This window comes from Solanum lycopersicum, chromosome 11 (assembly GCF_036512215.1).
Source record: "Solanum lycopersicum chromosome 11, SLM_r2.1".
NCBI classification, from domain to species: Eukaryota; Viridiplantae; Streptophyta; class Magnoliopsida; order Solanales; family Solanaceae; genus Solanum; species Solanum lycopersicum.
In genome coordinates this window covers 14,058,456-14,085,773 of record NC_090810.1, presented here as the reverse complement: position 1 = coordinate 14,085,773, position 27,318 = coordinate 14,058,456, and the positions used below count along the sequence as shown (strand labels likewise).

The 27,318-nt window shown below is 32.6% G+C and overlaps 5 protein-coding genes across 7 annotated transcripts; 3 read left to right on the top strand and 2 right to left on the bottom strand.

Annotated features, from left to right (window-relative positions):
• Window positions 1-723: 723 nt before the first annotated feature.
• LOC138339256 (uncharacterized) lies at window positions 724-1,528 on the bottom strand. The gene is made up of 2 exons (XM_069290839.1): window positions 1,217-1,528; window positions 724-1,047 (listed from the first exon to the last, which is right to left on the bottom strand). The coding sequence occupies exons 1-2, from the start codon at window positions 1,526-1,528 to the stop codon at window positions 724-726; spliced, it is 636 nt and encodes a 211-aa protein (XP_069146940.1).
• An 8,241-nt stretch (window positions 1,529-9,769) lies between these two features.
• On the top strand, window positions 9,770-10,874 carry LOC138339255 (uncharacterized). The gene is made up of 3 exons (XM_069290838.1): window positions 9,770-9,918; window positions 10,033-10,583; window positions 10,675-10,874. The coding sequence occupies exons 1-3, from the start codon at window positions 9,770-9,772 to the stop codon at window positions 10,872-10,874; spliced, it is 900 nt and encodes a 299-aa protein (XP_069146939.1).
• Window positions 10,875-10,934: 60 nt separating this feature from the next.
• Window positions 10,935-11,791, top strand: LOC101259038 (uncharacterized). The gene is made up of 2 exons (XM_004253482.2): window positions 10,935-11,285; window positions 11,348-11,791. The coding sequence occupies exons 1-2, from the start codon at window positions 10,935-10,937 to the stop codon at window positions 11,789-11,791; spliced, it is 795 nt and encodes a 264-aa protein (XP_004253530.2).
• A 1,273-nt stretch (window positions 11,792-13,064) lies between these two features.
• Window positions 13,065-17,354, bottom strand: LOC112940292 (uncharacterized). The gene is made up of 11 exons (XM_069290837.1): window positions 16,725-17,354; window positions 16,568-16,631; window positions 16,260-16,525; window positions 15,922-16,014; window positions 15,699-15,842; window positions 14,598-14,904; window positions 14,224-14,365; window positions 13,876-14,008; window positions 13,604-13,755; window positions 13,280-13,465; window positions 13,065-13,194 (listed from the first exon to the last, which is right to left on the bottom strand). Exons 1-11 carry the CDS (start codon window positions 17,352-17,354, stop codon window positions 13,065-13,067), a joined length of 2,247 nt encoding a protein of 748 aa, XP_069146938.1.
• Window positions 17,355-20,146: 2,792 nt separating this feature from the next.
• LOC101254260 (uncharacterized) lies at window positions 20,147-26,333 on the top strand. Of its 3 annotated transcripts, none has more exons than XR_738431.4 (8): window positions 20,147-20,516; window positions 20,622-20,768; window positions 23,599-23,697; window positions 23,948-24,139; window positions 24,351-24,470; window positions 25,343-25,414; window positions 25,867-26,213; window positions 26,306-26,333. XR_738431.4 is itself a non-coding variant. In XM_004250374.5 (7 exons), the coding sequence occupies exons 1-7, from the start codon at window positions 20,244-20,246 to the stop codon at window positions 26,089-26,091; spliced, it is 1,128 nt and encodes a 375-aa protein (XP_004250422.1). In that variant the 5' UTR covers window positions 20,169-20,243; the 3' UTR covers window positions 26,092-26,333. The 3 variants fall into 3 exon arrangements, 1 of the variants encoding a protein (XP_004250422.1); XR_011212301.1 differs by having other exon boundaries at window positions 20,207-20,516; window positions 26,286-26,333; XM_004250374.5 differs by having other exon boundaries at window positions 20,169-20,516; window positions 25,867-26,333.
• The last annotated feature ends 985 nt before the right edge of the window (window positions 26,334-27,318 follow it).

Sequence of the window (27,318 nt, the reverse complement as noted above, 5' to 3'; positions counted from 1 at the left end):
TCACTATCTCTGACTCTGAGCTGATGATAATTGGATCTGAGGTCTATCTTTGAGAAATGACTAGCACCCTAAAGTTGGACAAACAAGTCATTAATCTTGGGGATGGGATAATTATTCTTGATTGTGACCTTGTTAAATTTTCTATAGTCAATTTACATTCTGAAAGAACTATTTTTCTTCTTTACGAACAACATCAGTGCACCCCAAGGCGAAATACTAGGTCTAATGAAGCCCTTATTTAGAAGGTCTTTCAACTGATCCATCAATTCCTTAAGATCTACTGGAGCCATTTTGTTAGGAGGAATATAAATAGGTTGGGTATCTAGAAGGATATATATTCCAAAGTCAATTTCCCTTTTGGGAGAAACTCCGGAAAAATCTTCTGGAAACATTTTGGAAACTTACTAACTACTGGAACTGGATCAAGAGTAGGGGTTTCAGAGCTATAATCCTTAACCCAAACTAGATGATAGAAATAAACCCTAGAGATAATCTTGTAAGCCTTAAGGTAAGAAATTAATTGTCCCATAGGCGCTGAGCTACTACCCTTCCGTTCTAAGATTGGTTCATTTGGAAACTAAAAAAGAACAATATTAGTTATACAATCGACTGAGGCATAATAAGAATATAACCAATTCATGCCTAGAATGACATCGAAGTCTACCTTTTCTAACTCTACAAAATCTGTTGAGGTGACTTTCTGAGAGAGTTTGACAAGACAATTTATGTATACCGTCTAATTAAAACTGAGTCTCTAACTTGAGTAGAGACTGAGAAAGGTTTAGAGAGAGTTTTTGGACTAACGCTAAATGGGACTACTATGTAAGGAGTTACAAATGAGAGAGTAGTCCCTGGATCTAACAATGCATAAACATCAAGGTCAAAGACTCGTAGGCGAACCTTCCTGATCCTGGCAAGCCTAAAGAGCATACAATATATTATGGCACTGACGCCACATATACCAGATGAGTTACCCTGCTGAGTCGGGCAACTTGTTGGTGCTGCTGAAGTTGTAGACTGAGTTCTACCATTATTACCTCCTTGACCCTATCTAGAAGGACAATACCTCAACGTGTGACCACACTGACCGCATACAAAGCATCCTTTATTTCATGTGAGACACTCTCCTAGATGGTTTTTACCACACTTAGGGAAAGAGGGGTAATTCTTGGGGCCTGGAATACTTCCTTGAGACTTTAGAGCCTGATGCCCTAACCTTTTGACCATACATGTTCTTGGAGGATGGAGCACTAGCTGATGAAGGGGCTAGGGCTGAAAACTTCTGCTGACTACGCGAGGGATTTCCACCATCTGATTTATGCTGACAATATTCATAGTTCCCATTCCTAGGCTTCTTATTTTCTTTGGACTGTTTCATAAGCTTATCACCCTCAACTTGCTGAGCATGAGTCATAAGCCTATAGATGTTCATATCTCCTAGTAACATAGTATTTTCGCGCTTTATTTTCACCAAATCTGACACTCCATAAATTAACTTATTCATCTGAGCAATGGAGTCAGCAACCATGAGAAGAGCATACCTTTAGACTTGGTTAAACTTGAGCCCATACTCTTAGAATGTCATGTTACCCTGTCTTAAGTTCATAAATTCTTGGGCCCTTGCTTCTCTCAACTCTATCGGGAAAAACCTGTCCAGAAAGGTCTCACTAAAACATTCCCAAGTTGTAAGGGCTACATCTGTACCCGTATTTTCCTTCCACTAAGTGTACTAGATGTGAGCCACATCTTTCTGCTGGTATGATATTTCTGCTGGTATGATGCCAACTCAACTTGATTATTCTCAGTGACCTGCATCACCTAAAATATCTTCTTGATCTCATCAAAGAAATTTTGGGGATCCTCACTAGTCTGCGATCCTAAAAACTCAGGCAGATTCATCCTAACAAAGTCACAAACCCTAGCTACTATTGATCCACCATTAGCATTCAAAAGAGCTTGAACCCGTTGATTGTTCTAGTTAGTGACACTCTAAGCCAACATCTGATTGGCTTTCCTGAGTTCAACATTAGAGACTTCCTGATCTAGGACTGGAGGAGTTACATTTGCATTCCTAGTGTTAGCTCTACGAGGAGGCATGATCTGAAACGTAGAACATCGAGTTAGAATGGAATTAGACCATAACTTGTGCATGATAACAATAACAAGAAAATGAGGATTTTTCTAAAACACTTTGTATCCTCTCTCCCATTAGATGTGGTGCGCACTACACACCCATGTAAAGGACTCTACCTATGCTTTTTAGATATCCTAGGACAATTAAACCTAGAGCTCTGATACCAAGTTTGTCACACACCAAGCCATCCTTGAGACATGGGCACGTGACCGAATACCACAATCACCCAAGTTAACCCTACTTGCATGATCATGAGCAAAATAAAGATAATAAACTGGTGCGAAAGCTAAATGATAAATAAAATGAAAAGATGGGAAATACCCATATACTATGACTAAGATATATGAAAATTGATTAGTGTAATATAACGAAGATATTAACTCAATACTAAAATCAAACTAATTATGTCTAAAAATAGCCTCTAACTTACTAGAAATGGGACAGGCCCCAATTAAGTCTAGCAAAACTGAAACTAAAGAACTAAAAATACTAAAAAGAAACTCATGACTATTGTCCTAGGAGAATGAGGACTCACCAATGATTATATTAAACTGGAGATTGAGTAACGATCTAAGCGTGATCTGGATGCTAAGAACCTCAACCTAAACCACGAGAAGGTGTGCACACGTATGCGTCAGTATTTGAAAGGTACTAAGCATGTAGGATAAAATAAAGATGAAATAATACATAATGGAACAAACACAAAAGTAAGTATAATATTCTGAACATGATACATTGAATGCTGAGCTAACAGGGTGCAATGACAAATTTTATAACATGTTGAGACTGAATATTGACTGAACTGTAAACATGGTTAATGCAATAGAGTTTGACTGAACTGTGGGAGCTACTAATAATCGATAATAAAATCACATGATCTAAATTGGAGTCCGATGTATACTCCCCATGAAAGGACCCGATATACCCTGCCAGAGGTATAAAGGCATGCTGGCGTGCTCACGAAATAGATGCCCATAGAGGGGACTTACAACATACTTAGCTAGTAGTTGTGAGACTATTTGGATATGCTGAACCCTAATCTAACTCGGTATTATGTTACTTCCAATAAATTAAGTGATTAACACATTATGACTGAGTTTTTGTAATACTGGATACCTAAAAAATTGAACATGCAAACTGAGAATGCAACAATTAATCTGATAATGATGCATTAATAATTGAGGCATGTATAACTAAATGACTGATATATCTGACTTAGCATATGTAATTCAAGAACTAAAGAAATACAACTACTAGAGTTCTGAAATTCTTGCAATAAACTAAGTAACAACATGGTAATCTGATTTGGATCATTCAATCAACTAAGAACCCAATAATTCTAATATTCAAGAAACCCTAGGTCTAGTCATAATAAGGGAATCAAGAAACTACTGAATATTAGGGATCCAATGGGCGAAAGGAACCCACCAGTAGAATTCCGCATACCTAGTGATGAATTTCACAAAGAAATCATTCAATTTTGGGGCTGGAATTGATGGAAACTTGTTGGGTTCTTGACGTAGGTTTCTTGACCTTTTTCTCTTCTCTTGCTTCTAATTTTTTAAGTTTTGATTAATGATTTTTACTTAGGTAAGTTCTAGTTATGTTTCTAGGCGTAATTGACTAAAATCTCATGATTTATGGTCTAAACGACGTAGTTTTGGGGTCCAACTAAATAGGAAAAGACTAAAAGACTCCTGAATTAACTGTTGTCGGAGTGACCGACAGATTGGACTTACGTGTCGTAGTTTAATCTATGGTCCATAAGTTCGTCTGTAAGTCAAGTCTTCTTGACATACCTTCATTAAAATGAGCATAACTTTTTACTCGGAGGTTAGATTTTAGCAAACTTGGTTGTGTTGGTAAGAAGATACAATTATCAATCATACTATAGGTCATCGAACACCTAATTCCTTTTTTACTAAATGTTATGCCGATTTTAAGTTGACCTACTCACCAACTTCCTCTAACTGAATGTTGACCCCCATTTATGGTCAGACCTACGGACCATAGATCGAACGATGGTCCGTGTTGGTCGACCGTAGTTCGTGTCACAGGTTGTGTAAAGGGGTCTTGATCAACAAACACAGACCACGTACCGTGATTTGACTTACGGACCATAGGTCTGTCTGTGGATCTAGACTTAGCCAATTTTTCTGAGTTGATTTCTGGGAAGGGTTGTAGTGGTGAACCACGGACCAGAGCACGTGTCGTAGATCAGACTACGATCCATATGTTGTATCCGCAATTTACTGAAAAGTAAGATCTAGTCTGTTTCGAATACGGGTTGTTACTAGAAAGGTCTAAGACATAATAATAACTAATAATTTATTTTTAACAAATATATAATGTTTATAGTTTTTAATATAACAAACCAACACCCAAAAAAATTATTAAACTCTTCATAACTAAACTCTACATAATTAAATCCTGCACAAGTAAACCCTGCATAACTAAACCTTGCATTACTAATACCTTTATAACTCTAACCACCAACCAAATGACCCCTCGTGTGGAATTAGTGCATACACTTGTGCATGGTAAATGGGTGGCTTGTATATGTCATTTCTTTACCACATTTGTATGGCCTATAGGCGTATGACTTCATTATGAAAAACCAACCAAGAAGTAATACATGTAATTTCTCTTCCTCTACTTCTTATTATTTATTTTAGTTTTACTTTTTATTTTATAGCACGTATCAGTTCAATTAAAGACTCTGAAAGCTTCGAAGGTAAAAAGTTTTCTTTCTTGAATAATGTTAAATATTTCTAAACTTGAATTTCTTACTTTGGATGTATCGAGAAAATGCTACTTATCTTGGGTACTAGATGCAAAAATTTATCTTTATGTGATGGGTCTGACAAACACCAACAAGATAAAAATCAGGCATCGAATTAATATCATGCCAAAGAAATAATATTTCTCCACCATCATGTTGACGGGAGTTTGAAAATGAAATATCTCACTATTAAAGATCCTCTTGTTATGTTCAATAATTTAAAATATAGATATTACCACCTAAGTTGGTCATTCTTCCACAGACACGTTTTGACTGGACCACTTGAGACTTCAAGACTTCAAATTTATTAGTGAGTATAATTCTTCAATGTTAAAATTGAATCTTAATAAAGATTATGCAAAGAAAATATCACTGACTATGAGTATGCTCATGCAATAGCAGTATCAAGAAATGAAATTTTAAAAATATACCAAATTAGTTTCACATCTTCTTGTTGTTGAGCAACATAATGATATACTGCTGAAAAATAATGAAAGTTGACCTATTGGTTTTATGTCATTTTCTGAAGTGAATATGAGAAATTTTTACCAATTTAAATATGGAAAAGTTCGTGACCCTAGTCGTGGCCGTGGTTCAGAAAACTTTATTAATCAATCTTTACCACCTACAATGTAAAAAGAAGGATGAAAAGAATGAAGTGGTGCATAAAAAAAATTCAGACAAGAATATTATTAATGTGATGGAAAAGGACATTGACCACGTACATGTAGTACGCAAAGGCACCTGGTGGAGCTATATTAAGCTTTCCCAAAGAAGGTGAAAAATAATGTAGAAACAAACTTTATCTCTAAAGATAATATTGAACCATACATCTAGATATAGCGAATTTCTTTGAAAATTTCGAAGAAAAATTAGATTACAAAATAGGCGACGAGTTTGTAATAATTTGAATATGTTTCATTTCCGTTAACTAGTATTAATATATTTTGCTGGTCTTGTAAATAAATAAAGTTTGTATAATATGTTTACTTTATTTATATTTTTTTAAATTCTAAAGAAAATATGAATATCTGTCAATATTTGTTTGGATTAAATGATCGACCATGAATATATTTGTATAATTGATGGTGAAACAACATATTGCATATTTAAAAATGAGATATATTTTTCTTACTTGCTTAGAAGGAATTTTTTTTTACTGTTACTACAATCTGATAATTTGAACTTGATAGAAGGCTCCAGGAGAGTTACTATATTTCTGCCTAAGGGGACAAAACTTGTTATGGAAGATACATTGTTTTCTTCTAAATCCCCAAGAAACCTGTTAAATTTTAATGATATTCGGCAAAATAGATATCATATTGAGACGATAAATGAAATGAATGTGAATATCTTGATATAAAAATGTCTCAGGCCAGAAATATGTGTTGAAGAAATTATCAACTTTGTCTTCTGGCTTATAGTATACAAAAATAAGTACAATTCAAAAACATTTTATTATAAATCAAAAGTTTGTCGATTTTAAAAAAATTGTGCTTTGACATGATTGAGTAGGTTATCCTGGACCAATAATTATGAGACAAATAATTGAAAGTTCAAGTGAACATCTGTTAAATAACCTGAAGATTCTTACAAGTGATGAATTTTCATCTGTTGCTTTTTGTCAACGGAAATTGATTACTAGACAATTATCAATGAATGTTAATATTGAATCCCCTCAATTTTTAAAAACGCATATATGGGGATATGTGTGGACTCAATCACTCACCTAGTAGGTTGTCTAAGGGGACAAAAATTCAACTTCATATCAATCTAATTTTATATCATGATTTAATATCACAGGTCTAAATAGACCCCAAAGTAAACAATCACATGAGTCGTAGAACAAAGATAAGTACCCTAACAGATCAATTCAACTTACAACAACAATCATGTTATTCCCAGAATTCCAAAACAAGAGCATCAATTCTTCATTGTAAAACTTCATGTTCATAATAACAATCATAATATAGTAGTATCAGTTATACAAACGTCTAAAATTGAAAAAATAAAGTAAATACCAAAGGATTGCATGGCTTCAATGTATTTAAAGTGTTAAATACTTTAAATACAATTTAAATTCATCAAAAACAAATCAAAAGTCTATTTATAGAGGGGAGAAAATCTATGGACAAACTTCTCTCGATCAAAATTTAACTTCCCTAAAATTTGATTTTGGACAACCTTTTACCGTGTTGTGTCTTTCATCACGATGAAATTCGTTGCGTTATCAATTATTGTCACGATGCCATGGTGTCTTGTGTTGGGTTTTATTTGCCCTAAATTTCTTACCATAAATAGGTTTTCCTTGTAGGAAAAGGTTTTAGATTGACTAATCCTTTTCTTGTAGGAAAAGGTTTAGCACTTTATAAATAGAGGCATGTTCCTTCTAACTTAATCAGCATTTACAATGTAGTCTTAAGGGTTTTGAGAGTTTTGGTCAGGGGGAGAAATTGTGAGTCACATGCTTGATACGTTATCACTTGTGTGAACCTCCCATCTATTCCGAGTGAATTGGTTGAGGTTGTTTCCCTCTGTATTTTGTACTCTCATATTTATAGTGGATTGCTCATCTCCTTTGTGGACGTAGGTCGATTGACCGAACCACGTTAAATCTTTGTGTCTTTTGGTATATTTCTCATTGTCTTCTTACTCGTGGTCTTTCGAGGTTCGTTTTGCTAGCTTCCGCGTTTACACCTGCTTATTTCGGTCCTAACATCTTGTTCCTTAGCCATTTTATGCATATGTTTTTTTTCATTGTAGTGTGCCGACCATCATAATAAAATGTACTGCATTAAACACTGCGTTGTATGTTTCTCTCCTTAATTTGAACTTTGAATTTTTTTTGGACCTCCTCAACTTTTTTCGGGGAGTGCTATATATTGCAATAAATTTTACCATGTTTAACATCACATTTTGCTGGCTCACATAATCTTGGATTTGACTGATAGTTAAAACAACTATTGGTCCCAAGTAAATTCTTGACCTTGATTGCTGTTATGATGAAAACTATAACAATTTTGTTGAGTCTTTCAAAAGATGAGCAAAGATGTAAAAAATATAACTCAAATAACTTTATAAATAGTAAGTCTTAAGTAAAAGAATATTTACTAAACAACTTAAATATGACTGGACTAACTTTTCTGTGAAGTCTCTATTATTAAGATACGTGTTAGGGCAAGATCAGTCCACTTGAGTTTTAGATATTTAAGAAAATCGAGATTAAACTTATACTGAAAATTTTAATTATCCAAAGTCATATAACAAAATTTTCTAAATGACAAAATAGATTACAGGATAATATAAATAATTTTCACCTAAAATTAATTATTTATCTTTATAATAATTCTTGTTTGTTGAATTTTTATTTAGTTTTGTTTATTTGTCGATGATCTTAATTGTTTCTTTTTTCGAAATTCAACCTCTTAGATCAATTTCATATTTCTTTTGCGAGCCTTTCTTTGTCCAATTTTAGTTTCATTTTGAGGACCAATTTTATTTTGCTTGCCTTTTTTTTAACAATGTAATTTGTGTTATAATTAATTATGGGAATTTAATCAAAACAGCAATATGTTAGTTTTTTTGGTGACACAGTAACATTATTTCAATATTTAGTAATACTAGCATGTTTTAATTACTTTAGATTAGTAATACCGTATATTTTCTTTTAATATGGTATGTATATTTATAAAAAAAATTATAGAAAAGATGGAAATTATAACATAAAAAAGGTAAGTAGTATTAATATTCCTTCGGTTACTTTTTAAAAGCTGTAGTTTTGGCATATATTAATTTGAACGTTTTTTTTCTTCTTCCCTGTTCTTCATGTTTAAAAATGATTATAAACAGATTTGTCTCCTCTATTATTCAATTGATAAAGAAGATTTATTATACAATTCGAATTTTGCAAATATAATCGAATACGAAAATTTTTTGAAAGCGGAAATTTTCGAATCCCACAACAACAATTTATTCCTTTCGGTTTTATTCATACTTTAAAGATCAGGTATTTTTTTAAATTTTTTAATATGAATATGTTAAATGTTTGTATGATTTGAATTTTTTTTTTGGAAGATCATCTTATGTTCCATTTATATCAGTATAAAATCTCTGAACAATATAAGCAACAATAATATAATTATATATGATTATATGATGTGTACGGCTGGATATGTGTTTGATTCTGTTTAGACCCATATTAGTTATGTTTTTTTTATTTCTTGTTTTTAACAATATGAAATTCTATATGTATTAATTTTGAAACGGTCGTTAGTGTGTGATAAAAGTTGTGAATTTGAGTTCAATCTTTACCGATTTTGGTACCCTTTGAAGCGTACACTTTTTTGAATGTAGATTGGACACATTTTTTTTTATTTTGGAATACTATTGAAATGTGATCATCACTTATATATTTGTTATTGTAGCCATGGGAAGCATTAGTTTATTGGTCATGCATTCTGGGAGGTAGAACAATAAAAACTGCTATGTTGATTACAGTGCGGAAGCAATTGTGTTAAAAGAGCATGCGACATTTAGAGAAATAATGGATCTTGTTTCAAAGCAAATTTGTGATGACTTGAGCTTCAACATTGTGAAACTTAAATATAAGATAGAGGGTAGTACTGCACCTCTTGAAATACACAACGACATGGGCGTGAGAGTGTATGTGTCGTTGAAAAAAGATAACAAAGAATTGTCAAAGTATCCTATATGTGTATCCGTATTTGTGAATGACTGTCAATTAGCTGATAGAAATATGTTTGAAAAGATGGATTCGAAATGTGTGGGCCTGGTGGAATAGTTATAGTTGATACAAATCATTAGTGCTTAGTGTACCGAACAATAGCGATAACATGAATTGCGACATTATTACAAACGCCAAACATAAGGTAGTGTTGGAAGATCAAGTTTATAAGGACAAGGGAACTTTAAAGGCTGTGATGACGCAATACGCTATTGATCATAGATTCCAATGGAAAACGGACAGATCGAGTCGAAAATGGTATGTGTATTTGGGTTGGATTCTCTTATAATTTTTTTTTCATTATGTTTTTTTACATTATATCAAATATTTATTTGTATTTTACCTAATTCTAATATGGTGTTATTCAAACAGTTATACACTTGTTTGTGTCTCTGATAATTGTGGGTGGGTGTTGAAGTCGTCAAGTATCAATAAATCTGGAATGTTCAGAATTAGAAAATTCGTAGATGATCACACGTGTCCATTGAAAGATAAGGTCTATGAACAACGTCAAGCAACAAGCAATCTTATTAGAGGTATGATACAACCCAAGTTAGTTGATCATAAAAGAAAGTTGACGCCAAAAGATATACAACAAGATGTCAGCTTAGCTCTTAGAGTAAATGTATCATACTCAGTGGCGTGGAAGGCTAAAGAAAAGGCTGTAATTTCTTTATGGGGTACCCCATCTGGTTCTTATGGTAAACTTTCGAGCTACTTATACGTATTGGACGCTACCTACCCTGGATCTCATATAAGGATGAAGAAAACCGATGAAAATCAATTTCTTTATCTTTTTATTTCGCTCTTCCCATTCATAAAAGGTTTTGAGTTTTGTAAACCAATTGTCGTAGTTGATGGCAGCCATCTCAGGGGGACTTACAATGGAGTATTTGTTTCTGCAAGTACTGTTGATGGAGCAGGTATTGGAATGATAATATATACACTTTGTTTTGTTGATTAATATATTTATTCTATATGAAATAAAAACTTTATTAAATGTTTTGTGTGTAGGAAATATATTGCCGCTAGCATATGAAATTATTGATTCAGAAAATGATGCATCCTGCACTTGGTTTTTTGAACAGTTTAGAGAAGCGTATGGCGTTAAATATAACATGTGCGTTGTGTCTGATCGAAACGAAAGTATTATAAAGGCAGTTTCGAGGGTATTTGATGGAGTTCCTCATTATGCCTGTATTTGGCATTTGTGAAAAAATGTGAAAACATTATTTAAAAAGTCGCACAATAGGCTGTCGGAAGTTTTTTATGGGATGGCAAAAGCATACAAACAATCTGAATTTGATGAACTGATGGAAAAGGTTGAACAAGTTGATGTTCGTGTAAAAACTTACTTGGAATCAACAGGTTATGAAAAATGGGCTAGGGTGTATGCAACAGTTGATCGAGGAATGGTTATGACATCAAACATAGCTGAGTGCATAAATGCTTGTCTATTTGAAGCAGGGGAATTACCGGTATACAATTTTCTTGAGGAAGTAAGACAGATGTTTGCAAGATGGAATTTGAAAAATCATACGTCTGCTTCACATACATTCATCACACTTTGTGGTAGGCCACAAGAGATGCTTGTTGCTAATGAAGAAGCATCATTACGTATGAAGGTATGTTGTTATGATTTATATGTTCATCAAAATTATATGACATAAATGTTTTATTTTTGTAGGTTGTGCCATCAAATAACTATGTGTTTAGTGTTCATCACGAAGGTAGAACCTACATTGTTTGTTTGGAAAATAAAACTTGTACTTGCAAGAGGTTTCAAATAGATGAAATACCATGTTCGCACGCTTGGGCTGTTTTAAAGAAGAAACATTTTGATGTTGGGCCATATTGTTCCGACGTGTACAAGCCAAGTAACTTGTTAGATACATATTGCATTCCAATTCGTCTGTTACCTGATCAAAAAGAGTGGAATGTACCTGGGTATATTAAGGACCAGATAGTGCAGCCTCCAAATCATAAAAAGCTCCCTGGAAGGCCATCCAAAAAGTATCGTGACAGGACGTATAGCAAGCTATATGGTAAGAAGAGAAAGAATTCTTGCAGTACGTGTGGGTTTAAAGGGAACAATAGGCGTTCATGTAGGAATGGACCGCGTATTGTGTAGTTAATGATGTTTCATTTTTTGTATATTTTTAGAGTTAGGTTTCTTCCAGACTTCTAATGCCTTCTGGGTAATAAAATAACATGGACTTCTTTGTTCATGGTTGTATCTTGAAATGTATTCGCTCTACGTCTTCTCTCGAATAATATTACTTGTATTCGAAACCTGATTGTATCTACGTTTTAATACCAATTGTTACATCCATTTGAATGCATACAATTGTTGGATTCTTCTATTCTGAATTCGGCAAATATTTTTTTTGTATACGTTTTCTTTCGAGAAGTGTTCATTCATATCCATGTTTTCAATATATATTATATTTGTCCTATCTAAATTTTATGAGTGAACTTGTATGTGTCACATACAAAACCTTTGCAGTTACTTGTATTCCAGTTGAATTGTATTTATAATATAATATAAATTATATTTTGTAACATTTTAATGAATGCAAAAAAAAAATTTCTTCGTTTTCTATTGAAATGTATTTGTATCCCAAATACTAATATCTTTTGAGGAAGTGTTTATATTTGTGTTTTTAATCTATAATGTATTTGCTCTATCTATAATGTATGTGTAAAATTGTATGAGTAAGAAACAAAATCAGTGCAGTTACTTGTAATCAAGTTAAATTGTATTTATAATATAATATAAATTGTTTTTGTAACATTTTAAAGCATACAATTTTATTTTTTTGGTATACGTGTTCTCTCTAAAAGTATTCATATTCGCTATACGTATTCTATCTTTTTTATGTTATTAGTATTATTAATTGTATTTACAATTTAATAATTTAATATCAAGTCTTACATCCATTTGAAACATATGAATGCATACAGTTTGTTAGATTATTGTAATTGTTTTGGTATACCTTTTATAACGAAATGTATTCGTATCCATGATTTTAATCTACATTATATTTGTTCTATATATATTGTATGTTGGTAGAATCATATGTATGTTGATAGAATCATATGTATTGCATTTAAACATCAAAAATGAGTTGTGTACCCCACATGCAATACTTAAGTTTGAACACTTTAATATTAACCCAAAACCTTTGAAACCATAACTTCAAGATTTTATACATTAATAAACACAAAAGAACAGGAACCCTTTAAAATCGTTTCATAGAATACAAAAACTAATGTCCAATTACACATCACAAAATGGACAACAACTAATCTATTTGAATTGTATCAATCTCCTCCATTGCTACATTGAATCTGCTATATCGTGGAGGCGCTTCATTGTCACTTATTGCTCCGGCATCATTCTTTTATTGGCCATAATTCCAAAGAAGTGTAGCATATCTTGACCGTAAACACGATGCATCCAAAATATTCGCTGGAATACCTTGTCCATATGATAGGTATTCGGCAAAAGCTAGCATATAAATACCGCAATCCCTATAATATAAGAAATTAAAAGTTAGTACAAAATATAATATTGATAATTTGATGATAGTAAAATTAAAAAAAAACACAAACTTACAGAGACCCATGCGGCTGTTGAGGAACATTATCTATGAATACTACATTAAAGAACTCATTCTCTTGTTGAGCTTGCGATACATCAATTCCTTTATTGTTGTAATATTCATTGACTGATAACTTCAAAGGGATCAACTGAGACAGTTTAACTATCTCTGCCTTGATAGCTACATCGTGACCTGCTGCCCTATATGAGTCATACACGTTGATACACTAAACATTAAATGATATCACAGCCAACACCCAATGAAATTTCTCCTTGACGTGGACAGGAACAAAAACGTAATCGATCTTATGCCAAGGTGTAGCAGCATGCATTTTGTACCTTCTAATGTATTCACCAATGACATGCTCTTCATCGGCACAACCAACACCGCTATCTAAATCCAAACATTTTTCCCAAATAGCAGAGATCTTTGAACTAAATACACAATTTAAAGTTGTGTATTTATAGCTTCCTCCAACATCATACTTTGGCTTTTTTCCGTAGATAATATAAAATCACATCAACACGCTGACAAATTTAAACACAAATGTATAAATACTATAACTACTAATAATCATTGTTTGTAAATATAAATGCTAAATATCTCTTACCAAATTGTTCAATAACTGTCCTTTGAAAAACAGATTATAGAACCAATTCTTATTGTCTACTATGAGAACGCCAAGGTTAATGGCCATAGAAATTTCAGCTAGATTCTTCTTGTAATGGTCTTGATCATGCTTCCTAAAAACAGAATAAAAATAGAAACATTATATCATTCATTAAAAAAGTAAAGTAATTACTATCAACATTTAAATACAAAAAAAATTAAGAAAACCTATATATAAGCTGCATCTAACAATAACTGTTGTTGAAACACAAACAAACATTTAACCGGATACAAAAATTTAAACACTTATGTTTTAAAAATATCTTGTAATTATTCACCAATGATTTACTTTCTGTCATGCTTTGTAAGTAAGCCATCTCGGATCCATGAACGAAACGCATCCCACAATGTTATATCATAATCGTCAGATATCAAATCAAATATAAAAGGGTGTTTCAATTCAAAAATGTGGGGCTGACTTGATGAACTACCTGAGATGGTTCAAAACACTATAAATTAAATACACACTAACAGTAGCAATAAAAAAATGATTAAATTAACAAAAGTATTAAAATAATGAAATACTGTACCAGTAGATGATCCAAAATTGGTCAAATACGGAGATGTATTATAAGACCTAGACGTCTATTCCTACGCGTAGGTAATGGCGTCTGTTCGTTATTGCGATAGGTTGAACTATCATCAAATTTTCATCGTTCGTACCCAATTGGACATCGATAGTGGCCTGATCTTCCTTTGTTGTAATGCATCCTGCAACTGTTGTTGGCAGCTGTTCAGTGTGTCCTTTTATCACAGTTGAATGTGGTGCGATGCTACTATTTATAGAATTGAGACTAGGCATGAATTGATCGTCCAATTCAAACTGTGAATCGGTTGTCACTTTCATGTGATCCAAAATACGGATAGGGACTGGACATGACATTTGTTCAACATCATCCTCATGAGATTTTTTAGATACTCCAAGCACTTTTTGCGGGGGTATATCAAATACAAAACTTGGTTGATTTACCTATTAATTTCATAAAAATAACAACACCTTAAAAGTAATGACCCAAAAAATGGTATAACAAATGTACTTATAAAATTAAATAACATACTCTAGGAATTGTATGTCTTGGAGCACTTAATTCATAATCCACTTCAATTAGATTCCGAACAGGGGTGTTGACACAAAAAACCTTATAAAATGAAATTGTCGATATGATAATGAACATTTAATGAGACTGGAAGTTAAGCCAAATTTATATATTGTAATCACACGTTAGGATGTACGAAAAAAAAAACATAAAACTTGTCTAAAACCTGACTTACTTCATGATCATCGGATTTGGGGTATTTTCCATCTGGATTGTTGATTGTCTTTAAAAAAAATAAAAGTAACAATAAACATGAAATTTTTTTAATGGACACAAATAATGAAAAGTTATTTAAAGTTGTAAGTGATAACAGTTATGATACATGTAATCATAAAACGAGTTAAGATTGTTTGATACAGTTTGATCATAATCATATACATGTATAATTATATAAAATATGGGAGGCTTATTAATGATATTTATTACACAAGTATTGAGTTTAAAAATGATACACAAAATCTTGACTTACATGAGGAACAACATTTGTTGATTTACTGTCCTTTGAAGCTTTGAGTGTCTTGTAAAAATATAAAAATTCAATAAACATGTAAACAAATATTAAAAGTTACGACTTCATAAAAAGTGAATAAATTCAAAATTTTCATAAAAAAACACCAAAATAGGGATCTTATATACAGCCTAAATTAATAAAAAAAACTACGAGTACCTCTGAATTTCCAGATTCCAATTTGTCACACTGAGCTACAAGAACTTGATTTGATGGAGATTCTTTATTGAAAGTGTATGGTGGTGTATACCCATCTTCATCATTTGAATTTGGAGGGACAATATGATCATCAGAACGCTCTGCCTGTGTTATATTACACGTAAATCATTAACAAAAATGTAAATTTGAAATACGTTACATCATTTTATTTTTTATAACAAACCGCCTGCTCATCCCGTGTTGAATTGATGGCTGCCAGAACAGTTTTGAAGTTGTTGTTGATCAAATTACGAATTTCAACAAACTCTTGTTTAACCTAAAAATATGGCATAATGATGTACGTTATTAAAAATTTGTAATTATAATAAGTGTATAACTATGAAGGATGTACTATATGGTAAATACTTATTTTCTGAAATCTGACAGCTCTTTCACCCAGCCTTCCACTTCAGATCCGCTTGTTCTCTGAAAAGTATCATAATCACTCGAAAGTTGTATTTTTGTTAGATATGCATGTAGACATTCAGTTTGTTTTAAAATAACCTTAAGTTTTTTTAGTACCTTTTTTGATACAACATTCTTTTTCATCGGTTGTTTAACAGCAATTTGAGGTTCCAAATTTTTTGCAACCTGTTTGGATCCACCAGTCACCAGCTTCTTTGTCCTTTTTCTAACAGGCGACGTTGAGGAACCAACATTTTCTTTTCTTTTGACCTTTACTGCTTGTGGAGGAGGTGCTTGAAAATCATCTTCAGAATCTTTATCGTCGCAGCTTCCCTCTCGTTGAACATCATTTCTATCAATTATTTCATCATCTATATCATCATCTGATGAATCTGAATACTAAGGTGGAGCTTGATTTTCGATACCCTCCGGTGGCAGTTGCAATACTGCAAGTTCCCTTTGATTTGGTGTAATGTTCCTGAATTTAATCTGAATTCCAAACATATTGTTACTATTATAAATAAAACCAATAAGAAAACATACAACTTGGTTTGATTATTAAATATATGTCAAGTTAAGTACCTTGTTATTAACATCACTAAATATGGTGTTCATGAGTTTCTTGTATCTACGACTCTCATTGGTCGTCTGCCGGTTGAGCAACCTCGGAATATGGTCATCAACCTTTTGAGCGACCTGGAAATCAATACTCGAGCTGCACTCAAACAACCATACTTGGAATACAATAGGCATTCCCCCGATTCTGTAAAATTGTTTTTCATCATTTAACCTCTTGCTCAGGCTCTTCGTCAGCAAAGAGAAAGTTTTTTTTCCCCATGGAAACTCACTGTACCTTCCACTTTCAACAAGATCAAAATATAATCTCGAAATTTTTTTGGTAGCTCTTTCACCGGAAAAAATCACTGTCTGAATGAAGTATAAAATTGCAAACTTTAGGCCATCCTGATCATTCTCCCCCCATACTTTTCGATGAAAACTCCTAATTATATCAATTTTTCTGATCAACTTAACACCCTCAAAATATTTTTCCATGAAACTATTTGGTTCTAACTGATCAAAGATGAAATCAGTTTCTTCGTTGACACAATTTAATGCACTGATTAAAGCAAATTCTCTCAAAGTGAAACGCAACGTAGATCTATTTACACGCATTACAAATGCTTGGCGAGAACTATTGAGTTCTAAAGCCATGCAACACCTATGTATTTGTCCGCGAGCACGACATTGATGCATTTGCATATAATTACCAAAGCAGGTGCTTTCACAGAATACATTGTATACATGTCCATGTAAATACTTCATCAAGTCATCTTTTATGTCATGATTAAAGAAACAATGAATATGGGGAGCTTTTTTTGGTTTATTTTTGACATAAAATTCATTTGCCTGCACATGTTCAACAATAAAATGAATACATACTTAAAAAATTTCTGATATATAAATCTATTACTAGTTAAAAAAAATAGAATATGATAAACTACATTGTATATAAAATAGTGAATGTTAATTCAGAATCATGAATATTGATGACATAAAAAATAAAATAAAATAAATAACAAAATACAACTAAGCTGATACTATAAGTCTATCAATATTTGAATACATAAATATGCTGAAGAAAACATAACTACATTATTCAACAGTCTATATATATGTATACAACAAATAATATAGTTTTGAATTAATTAATTAATCAATTTCTGCTGTAACAATAATATAGTATTAAGATGATTAATTACTGTACAGTTATCGCTATTTCTCTCTCATCTTCGTATAATAACACATTTGGTCCTTCAATTATTATATTACTAATGAATTTACTTATTAGTAGTATTCAATAACATATAATCTTTCATTAATTAAAAATTACTACATTTTTTGCCTTTATATATTTAATATATAAGAAATACTTTTGTAACTATTTTATTGTTGATTGTGGGTAATAATATTTAAGCTGCATATTATACCTGGATAATTAAGTGACTAAATGATTAATAATTATAATATATTTATTATATTTCAATTAATTGATAAATTAAATATACTATAAAATATTGAAATATCTAAAACAAAAATTCACCAATAAAGAGTAATTGAGTCTAGAAACAGTTAATAGGTCGAAAACTTGCAAATTCTATGTTAATTCTATTAGTAAAACACATTGCAATCTTGTTGACAAGAAATTACTAATATTGACTACTTCAAAATTGCCGTTTTGAAAATAAGCTAATTTTGAGATTAACTAATTTAAGTTGAGAGTTTCTTTTTTTACAAAGTCAAATTATGGGCAAAAATAATGGCTACTATAATACAAAAACAACTATAGGGGCAGGTTCATGGTAACATATGAATCATATGATTTGTACTTGCTTTTGATATTTATCACATCACATTTAGGGATACAAATTTTTTTATGTATTTAAAACTATAAGCTTCCAATCTGAAAGACATGAAATTTCAAACACAAAAACCAACTATAGACATAGCATAAAAATTAGTTTCGTTAATAATTTATCACCTCTTCATCGTCATGACGTAATACTTCATCACTTGGATATTTTTGTTGATCAACAGTGGTTTTATAGCACGACACTTTTCTTTTTTTTGAAGAGCTATCAATTGCCCTTTCATACTCTAGTGTCATTCTCGCCGCAGATCCTACATTTTCGATCATTCCTTGAGTAATGCACAAATCAAATGAGGAAAATTCCATAAAATTTTGAATGTTGTTGTTTATACCTCTAGTAATTCTGACTGAATCAGCCATTGCATACAATACACTGTTTTTTCCTCCAACAATTCAAAAATCTGAAGAAAAAAAAATCTTTTAACAACTACGTATTGAACATCAAACAACAATGATTCTATATATATATGAATTTTCATAATCTACCTAATCTTAAAAATTGAAAGAAAATCACAAAAAATATACAAAAAATACAAAATCATAAATGTATGATGTATATTAAAACAAAAATCACATAAATTGTCCATAAAGTGTTGATATACAAAATCAGAACTTCAACAAAAAACGCTAAAAATCAAAATCGAAATTTGAACTAACCTTGCCACCACGAAATCTGCTTTTAATAATGAATCTAGCTCAAAAATCTTCTTGAATCCTTGATAATCAATGGTTTTTCCTGATCATAAAAATTGAAAAAAAATCACAAGAGATAGACAAAAAATGCAAAATCATAAATGTATGATGCATATTAAAACAAAAATCACATAAATTGTCTATAAAGTGTTGATATACAAAATCAGAACTTCAACAAAAAACGCTAAAAAAACCGAAACCGAAATTTGAACTAACCTTGCCACCACGAAATCTGCTTTTAATAATGAATCTAGCTTAAAAATCTTCTTGAATCCTTGATAATCAATGACTTTTCCTAATCTTAAAAATTGAAAAAAAAAATCACAAGAGATAGACAAAAAATACAAAATCATAATTTATGATGTATATTAAAATAAAAATCACACAAATTGTCCATAAATTCTTGATAAACAAAATCAGAACTTGAACAAAAAACACTCAAAAAATCAAAATCAAAATTTAAACTAACCTTTCCACCACGAAATCTGCTTTAATAATGAACCTAGCTCGAGAATCTGCTTGAATCCTTGATAACAATGGCTTTGATGAAGAAATCTGGAAAACTTGAACAAGGAACTTGAAAATTTTGAATTGATTTTAATTTTTAGCTTTTTTGGAACTTTACACGAAAATTTAATTAATTAATTTCTTTTTTTTCATTAAATGTTATTGGACCATGTTTTGGTCCAATCAATGTATTTTCATTTATATATTAATTTAATAATACCAAAATATACTAAAATCTGAAATATACATATTTAATTAAAATACGTACAATTAATATAACATATTGCTATTTTGTCATTTTTACTAGAATTTTTAAATTAATGTTATTTTGATTAATTATGTTCTTAAATTTGTCTTAATTGCTAACTTTTCCACTAATTATTAGTAAAATCTTTTCTATGTAACTATTGTGCAGAAAAGAAATGTAACACTACTTAGCATAGATCCACTTTTAAAACAAAAGGGTTTAAGAAATGTTTTCAGTTCTCACGAGAACACTACTCCAAAACCCTAAACTCTTCACCTTCAACTTCCTTAAACACCAAAGTCCTCTCGCATTCTCTCTAATGGCTACTGCTAATTCTTCGTCTTTTTCACCTGTATCTTCCCCTTCAAACCATGTTTCCCCTAAGCGAGTAGGTACTCACCATGGTAGCTTTCACTGTGATGAAGCTCTTGGGTGCTTCATGATTCGTCTTACAAACAAGTATTACAATGCTGAGATTGTGCGTACTCGTGATAACCAGGTAAGATTGAGTTGCATTTTGTGGTATTGGGGCATATAGGGATGTATGGTTGGGAAGGGTTTTAAGTAGGTGAGGTGTTTGATGAAATGCTTGAATGAACGAAAGGTATTGGAAACGCTTGATGCTGTGCTAGATGTTGGTGGAGTTTATGATCCTAGTCGAGACCGTTATGATCATCACCAAAAAGGGTTTGAAGAAGTCTTTGGATATGGATTTACTACTAAGCTTAGCAGTGCTGGTCTTGTTTACAAGGTAATGTCTTTCTCTTTGGAATTTCAAAGACGTTTGTCTAGTTTTTGAATATTGTTACGTGGTCTTTTTTCCCATTTTAAGAGAAGTTGAGGTTTGTAGAATAAAAGCATTAGTAAAATTGTTATGGATAATCTAATTTTGGAAATTTCACAGAATTTGGGGATGGAAGAGTACTCCCTGCCGGATAACTAGATTTGATAGATTTTAGCACTCTTTTAGAATTCTATTGGCATTCTTACAACGAACTCATAGGATATATGATGGTTATGTAATCAAAGGCATGTCCAATATGCCAGGTATTGGAAGTAGACTTGAGAGTAGGTTGGATAGACTGATGGCAAGGTCCTTTTTGTGTTTTTTTCTTCCTGTACTGAACCAATACAAGATAAGAGAGATAAGTAGTACCTTCACTGACACCCAAAAGAATGCTATAAGGGAAAAAGTATATTTGTTATCTTACATCTGTAATTGAAGTGAGCAGCAACATACTCTATCAGAAAAAGAGTTGGGTGACACATCACTTTATCAAACAATGAGGTAGGTAACAAATTAATTGAACATCAAGCTTGCTACGCATTGCGCTGAATCAATTACTCCCTTTGTCCCATTTTATAAGTCACCATTTGAGTTGGCTTATTTAAGAAAAAAAAAGGAAGACGTTTGAAATATGTGGCCTAAGACAATCCTTAGATATTTGTGTGGTTGACTATCATTTCATTAAGGGTAAAATGGGTATTTAAAAGCTAAATTGTTTTTAATTATACTAAGGTGACATTCTTTCTGGGACTGACCAAAAAGAGAAAGGGTGCCACATTAAATGGGACGGAGGGAGTATTATATTGGTTTAGTAGAATTGCCTCAATTCCTGTACTTTAACTATAGGGTTGGTTTATTTCCATGCAACAGTCATAGACTAAGGTCTTCACTCTGGCATGGATTGCAATTATGAAGCATATTTGCTGATTTGCAAGGTAGATATCTGGGAGTTAAGGGAGACAGGTAAACAAGTACATGACAGTCAAGCATACGGTTTTTTTTTTTGATGACTGGTGTCCGGGCCATCCTTTGTGCACCTTGACTAATTTCATGAGTTACCTGGCACCTCCCAGTAGCAACAAGTACCAAACACTTTCTTTTTAAGGAACTCGTCTATGAGTAGGAGCTAAGCGTTTTAATTGCAAATTAAAGTTGGTTCTTTTGCTAACTCTTATGAAACTCTTGAGAGGAAACATGTAGGCAGTTTACTCATCCATCCACAAAATAAGTGTAGCTGGATTACTCATTTTGATCTTAAAACAGAAGGATTTTGCTATGTACATCACATCTGTTTCATGGGAGTACAGAAAACAAGTAAGTTTAGATAAGAGTCTGTTCTTCAACATACTAGGCCCTTATGCAGCAGATAATCTTTATCTTTCTCCAAGAAGTATTTCTGTCCACGATTAATGATTTTGTCAAGAACATCATTAGTCTGAAAAATGTACTTAAGCCTTCATTTTAGTCTAGTTATTTATCTGAGAGACAAAAGATTAGAGATCCCTTTGCTAGGAATTTTCACCTTAGTTTACTTGAGCTGATGGGCTTGCTATGATGTATTACTTGGATAGTAGATTTAGATTTGTTTTTAATGAATCCTGTAAGTGACTAGCCATCTTTCGTACTTACTAATATGTTCAGATGACATATGCTTCAGTTTTTTATTTTCCTCGAGCTCTTAAATTGAGTTTTTTGTAAGATTAATGATTGGCTGGCTAGTGGCTATACTTTATATCCTTTGAACTCATTTGAATTATAGCTTATGATTTCTTTATTCCAAGTCCTGTGTATGTTCAGATGGTAGATGCTTTCGTAATTTCTTTTCCTTGAGCTTTAAAAGGTTTTTGTAGATTGATAAGTGGCTGGATATTAAGTTGCCAGTTCAAAAAACAAAAATTTGCTGGATATATATTTTAAATACTTATGAGCTTGGATTGTTGATTTGCTCTCTTCATTACATACCTGTAAGGGGTCAGTTGGTAGAGTGTATAAGAATAATGCTTAATAGTGTATAAGTAATGCTTGCATTAGCAATGCATGTGTTCGTTATGCTTGTTATTTTAATGCATGTTTGGTTTGATGGATTAAACATAGTATGTATTGCATTAAAAAAAATTATTTGCAAAGATACCCTCCACACTTTTATGGTGGAAAAGATGTAAAAAGCTTTTGAGGGGCCGTTGGGTCTTTTATCATGTATTCATGTTAATGCATGCATTTGCATTGCTAATACCTGGAAATCCATGGCATTAGCAATGCACACCTTAATACACAGTAGAGTGTATAAATAATGCAAACATTAGTTATACATAGGTTGAAAAAGAGTACCAAACAAGGTATTAGTAATACACATGGCTAATACATGCATTTTAAACGACCCCTAATACACTCTATCAAACGAGCCCTCAGTGACTAGCCACCCTTCATACCAATTGGTATGCTCCGAAGGGAAATGCTTTAGTTATTTCATTTCCTTGAGATTTTAAGAAAAAATTGTCCGATTGGTGGTTGGCTAGATGTATTTTAAATCCTTTGAATGTACAACAATTATTCTGTAGTGAGCTTAAATTCAACAGATGTTGCATCCTAGTCACGACTCGATTTACTCTGCTGATGCATTATCTATCTCATTTCCTTGAGTTTTTAGGAAAATATGCAAGATTGATGGTTGGTTAGATATATTTTATATCCAAGCTAGTCCGATTTGGCTGGAAAATCACTTAGACCAAGTTTATTTTTGTTAAGTTCATATACTGTTGAATTTCTATTTACTTGCCCTCTTCATGTTTCTTAGCATTTTGGGAAGGAGATCATTGCAAAGGAGCTCCAAGTTGACGAAGAACACCCGGACGTGCATAAGTTGTTTCTAGCTGTTTACAAGAGCTTCATGGAGGTGAGGATTGTGTCTGAGAAATTATAGTTTTTTCTTGGATTCTTTTCATTTTCAACCAAGTGATGTTTCGACTGAATCTATGTTGTGATTGGATTCTTATTTTTCTTTAGTAGATACTATTACAAATATTTTCAAGTTTTACTTATTGAACTCTCGCATCCGGGAGCTGATTTCATGTGATATAATTTAAGGATCAAGCTAACATGTCTCCAATATTAGTAAGCCTAATATTCTTGCTTACTGTGTACAGGCAATTGATGCAATCGATAATGGAATCAATCAGTACGATACAGATCAGCCACCTAGATATGTAAACAATACCCACTTGTCCTCTCGAGTTGGAAGATTTAACTTGGATTGGACTGAACCTGATCAGTCTTCTGAACGGGAGAATGAAGCTTTCCAACGTGCAATGGATTTAGCTGGCAGTGAGTTCTTGGATGTAAGACTTTCTCAAAAGAGCTAAAGTTTTCTCTTACTGTTGTCTTTGGCTAGTCATATGGTTTGTTCTCAGATTGTGCTCTTTTTGGCACCTGACGGTCTTCGGTCATTTGCTCAATACATTTTTCTGCTTGAATTCTGGAAGACATATGTTTTAAAATAAGCATATGGTTCACTTTTTTACCTGAGTTAACATGCTTGTTAATACACAGAGTGTCCGCTATTATGCAAGATCATGGTTACCAGCTCGTTCTATCGTATTGGAGTGCGTTTCTGCAAGACACAAGATTGATCCTAGTGGAGAGATTGTTGTTTGGTCTACATTTTGTCCAGTAAGTATTGAATACTTAGCCTGAAGCCTTTTTGCATCAGGCAGTCTGCATCATTACAAATGTTTTGCTCATGAGCCAAAAGTTTTTGAATTTTGTGGCTTAATGTAAATTAAGATTAGGAACTACATATTAGCCTTTTTTTTTTCTATAAGAAAAACCGTTCATCAATTTCCTTTCATAGTGACTAATATGAATGGACAAGCTTTTTGAATGTCATATTAGCTTTTTTATGTCACTTGTATGCCAGTAAAAGTGGAGTTAATCTATTTTTACTCGAATTTGTTTACATTATGTACTTACTGAAAATAACAGAGATCCTCCTGTATCTTTTTTAGTTGTAGATATTATAATTCATTGCTAGGAAGAACCCTTCTACTAGGTATTCCTTCCCCTAGTTCTTTTTGTATATCATATTCACATATAAACCAGGATTTCATCTCAAGAATAATCCAGGGAAGCGAATGGTAGGGAGCTAATATTCTGTGTTGAGAAAGTGGGGAAGACACTGAAGTGATCATATCCTATTGCACTGCAAAATACTATGCAGTTACAGATTCTTGCATGTTCATCATCTGATCTTGCTGGCAATATCAAGGAATGTAGAGGAGACAATCATGAGTTGTAGGCCACATAGATTGATTAAGAAAGAAGCAGCTGAACTGTTTGGATGAAGAAAGGGAAAGTTATTCCAGAGTAGCGAGATCCCATAAGTGATATAGGTTCCCATGTTGCATGTATTTTTAGGTGTAGAAGATGTTCCATGTATGATAGGGTTGATTAGCCAGTCACTCACTTTCCTTGCTAGTGTGATTCCTTGCTGAGAATATACTTATTCTTGACATATACTTATTCTTGACTTTTCTGTCTAACAGTGGAAGCTTCATTTGTTTGAGCTGGAAGGAGAGATGAAGATTGATCCACCCATCAAATATGTTCTATACGAGGTGCCTGAGTCCTTTGCTGTTTTAATCTTTTTTCATTTTATGTGCCTCATTTAGTTTTTGGCTAATCTTTTTGTTTAAGTTCTTTGTTTTTGGGTCTCTTTTATGCGAGCAGTGGAAATCTAAGGAGCATGATTGGTTATAGTGTGGCTTTTAGGTCACTTCTGGAAACTTATCACCCATGAATACTTTCTGGTTGTATCAGTTGGTTAGACCGAATAAGTGGGTTTTCGGATTAAATTACTCTCAAGATCTGCCTTGTGTTAAAGTTATATGTCATAAATAAAAAAATGCTCAGGAATAATGTTGCTACACTTTCCAGTGTTTTTTGTCTTGGAAGAGAGTAGATAATAACCCCACTGCTTCTCGAGACATGCACCGTTTTCCTGAATGAATTGAGTCTGTCAATATTTTACCAGGAAAACATAAAGTGACATTGACTTCATGATGCGTAGGATGATAGGAGCAAAGGTTGGCGAGTGCAAGCGGTGGCTGTAGCTCCTGACAGATTTGAGAGCAGGAAAGCCCTTCCATCTCAGTGGCGAGGTTTAAGAGACGACGAACTATCCAAGGAAACAGGAATTCCTGGTTGTGTTTTTGTCCATATGAGTGGGTTTATTGGAGGAAATCGAACTTATGAAGGAGCACTCGCAATGGCAAAAACTGCTTTAAAGCTCTAGGCACAGAAATGATTTATAATCTGTTTTCAGAAATTGAATCATCTCTTTGTGATTTATCATTATTGCTGTTCATGGCTTCAGGTTGTCATTTAAATAGCACATTGGCGTTGAATTTACTAAAGGTTGGTCAAAAAAACTATACAAGACCAGCCATACAGTTTTACATATTCTGAAGGTATCTTTTACTTTTACAGCCTTTTTGTTATGTTTGCAGTTGCAGTAAAGAGAACAGATTTCATTGTTGTTCTGGAGCTTTTATTTTGGTATTTTTGGCATCCACAAGTTGGTCACAAAATCAGTTGTGCAGTTTGGGTCTAGTGATGATTCCAGAATTTCTGTAATATGCATCGTTTTCGCTCCAAGGAAAATGATTTACGAAAGGGGTAGCGATATTTCTGTTCCATTGGTCTTACAGACTCAATTTGGTACATGAGATGTCTGTCTGAGTTTTCAAACATGGTGAGTCTAGGCTCTTAGTAACATTGTCACAGACCCACTACATCATATTAAGCAATTTTGGTTCATGTTGTCTTTTCTGCTTGGTTTGGAAAATGTAAGTTTTATTAGTAGGAAATAGAAATTTGGTTGACGTGAGATACTTTTACTCATGAATGCCTACAGTGTGTTGGTTAAGCTCAATGCTGGGGGCTGTGCAAACAAATATTTTTTTTATTGGAAGTTGTGTTTGGTTATATCACTCAATATTAGTAAAATCACTGATTTGGATTAATTTATCACAAACATATAATCATATAGGAAGTCAAAGTGTCAAATTAGATTAGATTGGATTTGTGCCAGCAATTTAAGCTCATTTTTTACTGATCCGTCCAAATAGTTCATTAAATATGAGTTGGAAGAGTGATTAGGGCCCGTTTGGCCATAAATTTTCCAAATAATATTTGGGAAAAATTTGGCAAATAATGTTTGTTCATACAATTTGTCATTATTTGGCAAATATTTTTGGCAAATATCCCAAATTTCCAAATACTAGTTTTTTCTAGTATTTGGGCCAAATATCAATATTTGGGATATTTTAAAAATTAAAACTTTACCCCAATCTTTTATCTTTTACAAAAACACCCTTTCTACTAGTTGCTTGCGTTGTATTACATCATTTTTTACGTGAACACCAAAATAGTGATGAAATATTTAGTGGATATTAAATAATGATATGATTGTTGATGAAAATTATTAAAAATTGGCTTTAGGTAACAAAGTCATGTACTT

What these genes read in the sequence shown, in the direction of transcription:
- LOC101254260 (XM_004250374.5), top strand. Translation starts at nt 20,244, where the DNA reads ATGTTTTCAGTTCTCACGAGAACACTACTCCAAAACCCTAAACTCTTC. An exon ending in GTGCTGGTCTTGTTTACAAG is followed by an intron (nt 20,769 to 23,598) that starts GTAATGTCTTTC and finishes CATGTTTCTTAG; the next exon opens with CATTTTGGGAAGGAGATCAT. An exon ending in TTTGGTCTACATTTTGTCCA is followed by an intron (nt 24,471 to 25,342) that starts GTAAGTATTGAA and finishes TCTGTCTAACAG; the next exon opens with TGGAAGCTTCATTTGTTTGA.
- LOC138339255 (XM_069290838.1), top strand. Translation starts at nt 9,770, where the DNA reads ATGAATTGCGACATTATTACAAACGCCAAACATAAGGTAGTGTTGGAA. An exon ending in GACAGATCGAGTCGAAAATG is followed by an intron (nt 9,919 to 10,032) that starts GTATGTGTATTT and finishes TTATTCAAACAG; the next exon opens with TTATACACTTGTTTGTGTCT. An exon ending in AAGTACTGTTGATGGAGCAG is followed by an intron (nt 10,584 to 10,674) that starts GTATTGGAATGA and finishes TTTTGTGTGTAG; the next exon opens with GAAATATATTGCCGCTAGCA.
- LOC138339256 (XM_069290839.1), bottom strand. Translation starts at nt 1,528, where the DNA reads ATGGTTGCTGACTCCATTGCTCAGATGAATAAGTTAATTTATGGAGTG. An exon ending in AGAACATGTATGGTCAAAAG is followed by an intron (nt 1,048 to 1,216) that starts GTTAGGGCATCA and finishes CCTTCTAGATAG; the next exon opens with GGTCAAGGAGGTAATAATGG.
- LOC112940292 (XM_069290837.1), bottom strand. Translation starts at nt 17,354, where the DNA reads ATGGCTTTAGAACTCAATAGTTCTCGCCAAGCATTTGTAATGCGTGTA. An exon ending in TGGAATCTGGAAATTCAGAG is followed by an intron (nt 14,905 to 15,698) that starts GTACTCGTAGTT and finishes TGAAATTAATAG; the next exon opens with GTAAATCAACCAAGTTTTGT. An exon ending in CACTATCGATGTCCAATTGG is followed by an intron (nt 14,366 to 14,597) that starts GTACGAACGATG and finishes GAACCATCTCAG; the next exon opens with GTAGTTCATCAAGTCAGCCC.
- LOC101259038 (XM_004253482.2), top strand. Translation starts at nt 10,935, where the DNA reads ATGGCAAAAGCATACAAACAATCTGAATTTGATGAACTGATGGAAAAG. An exon ending in AAGCATCATTACGTATGAAG is followed by an intron (nt 11,286 to 11,347) that starts GTATGTTGTTAT and finishes TTATTTTTGTAG; the next exon opens with GTTGTGCCATCAAATAACTA.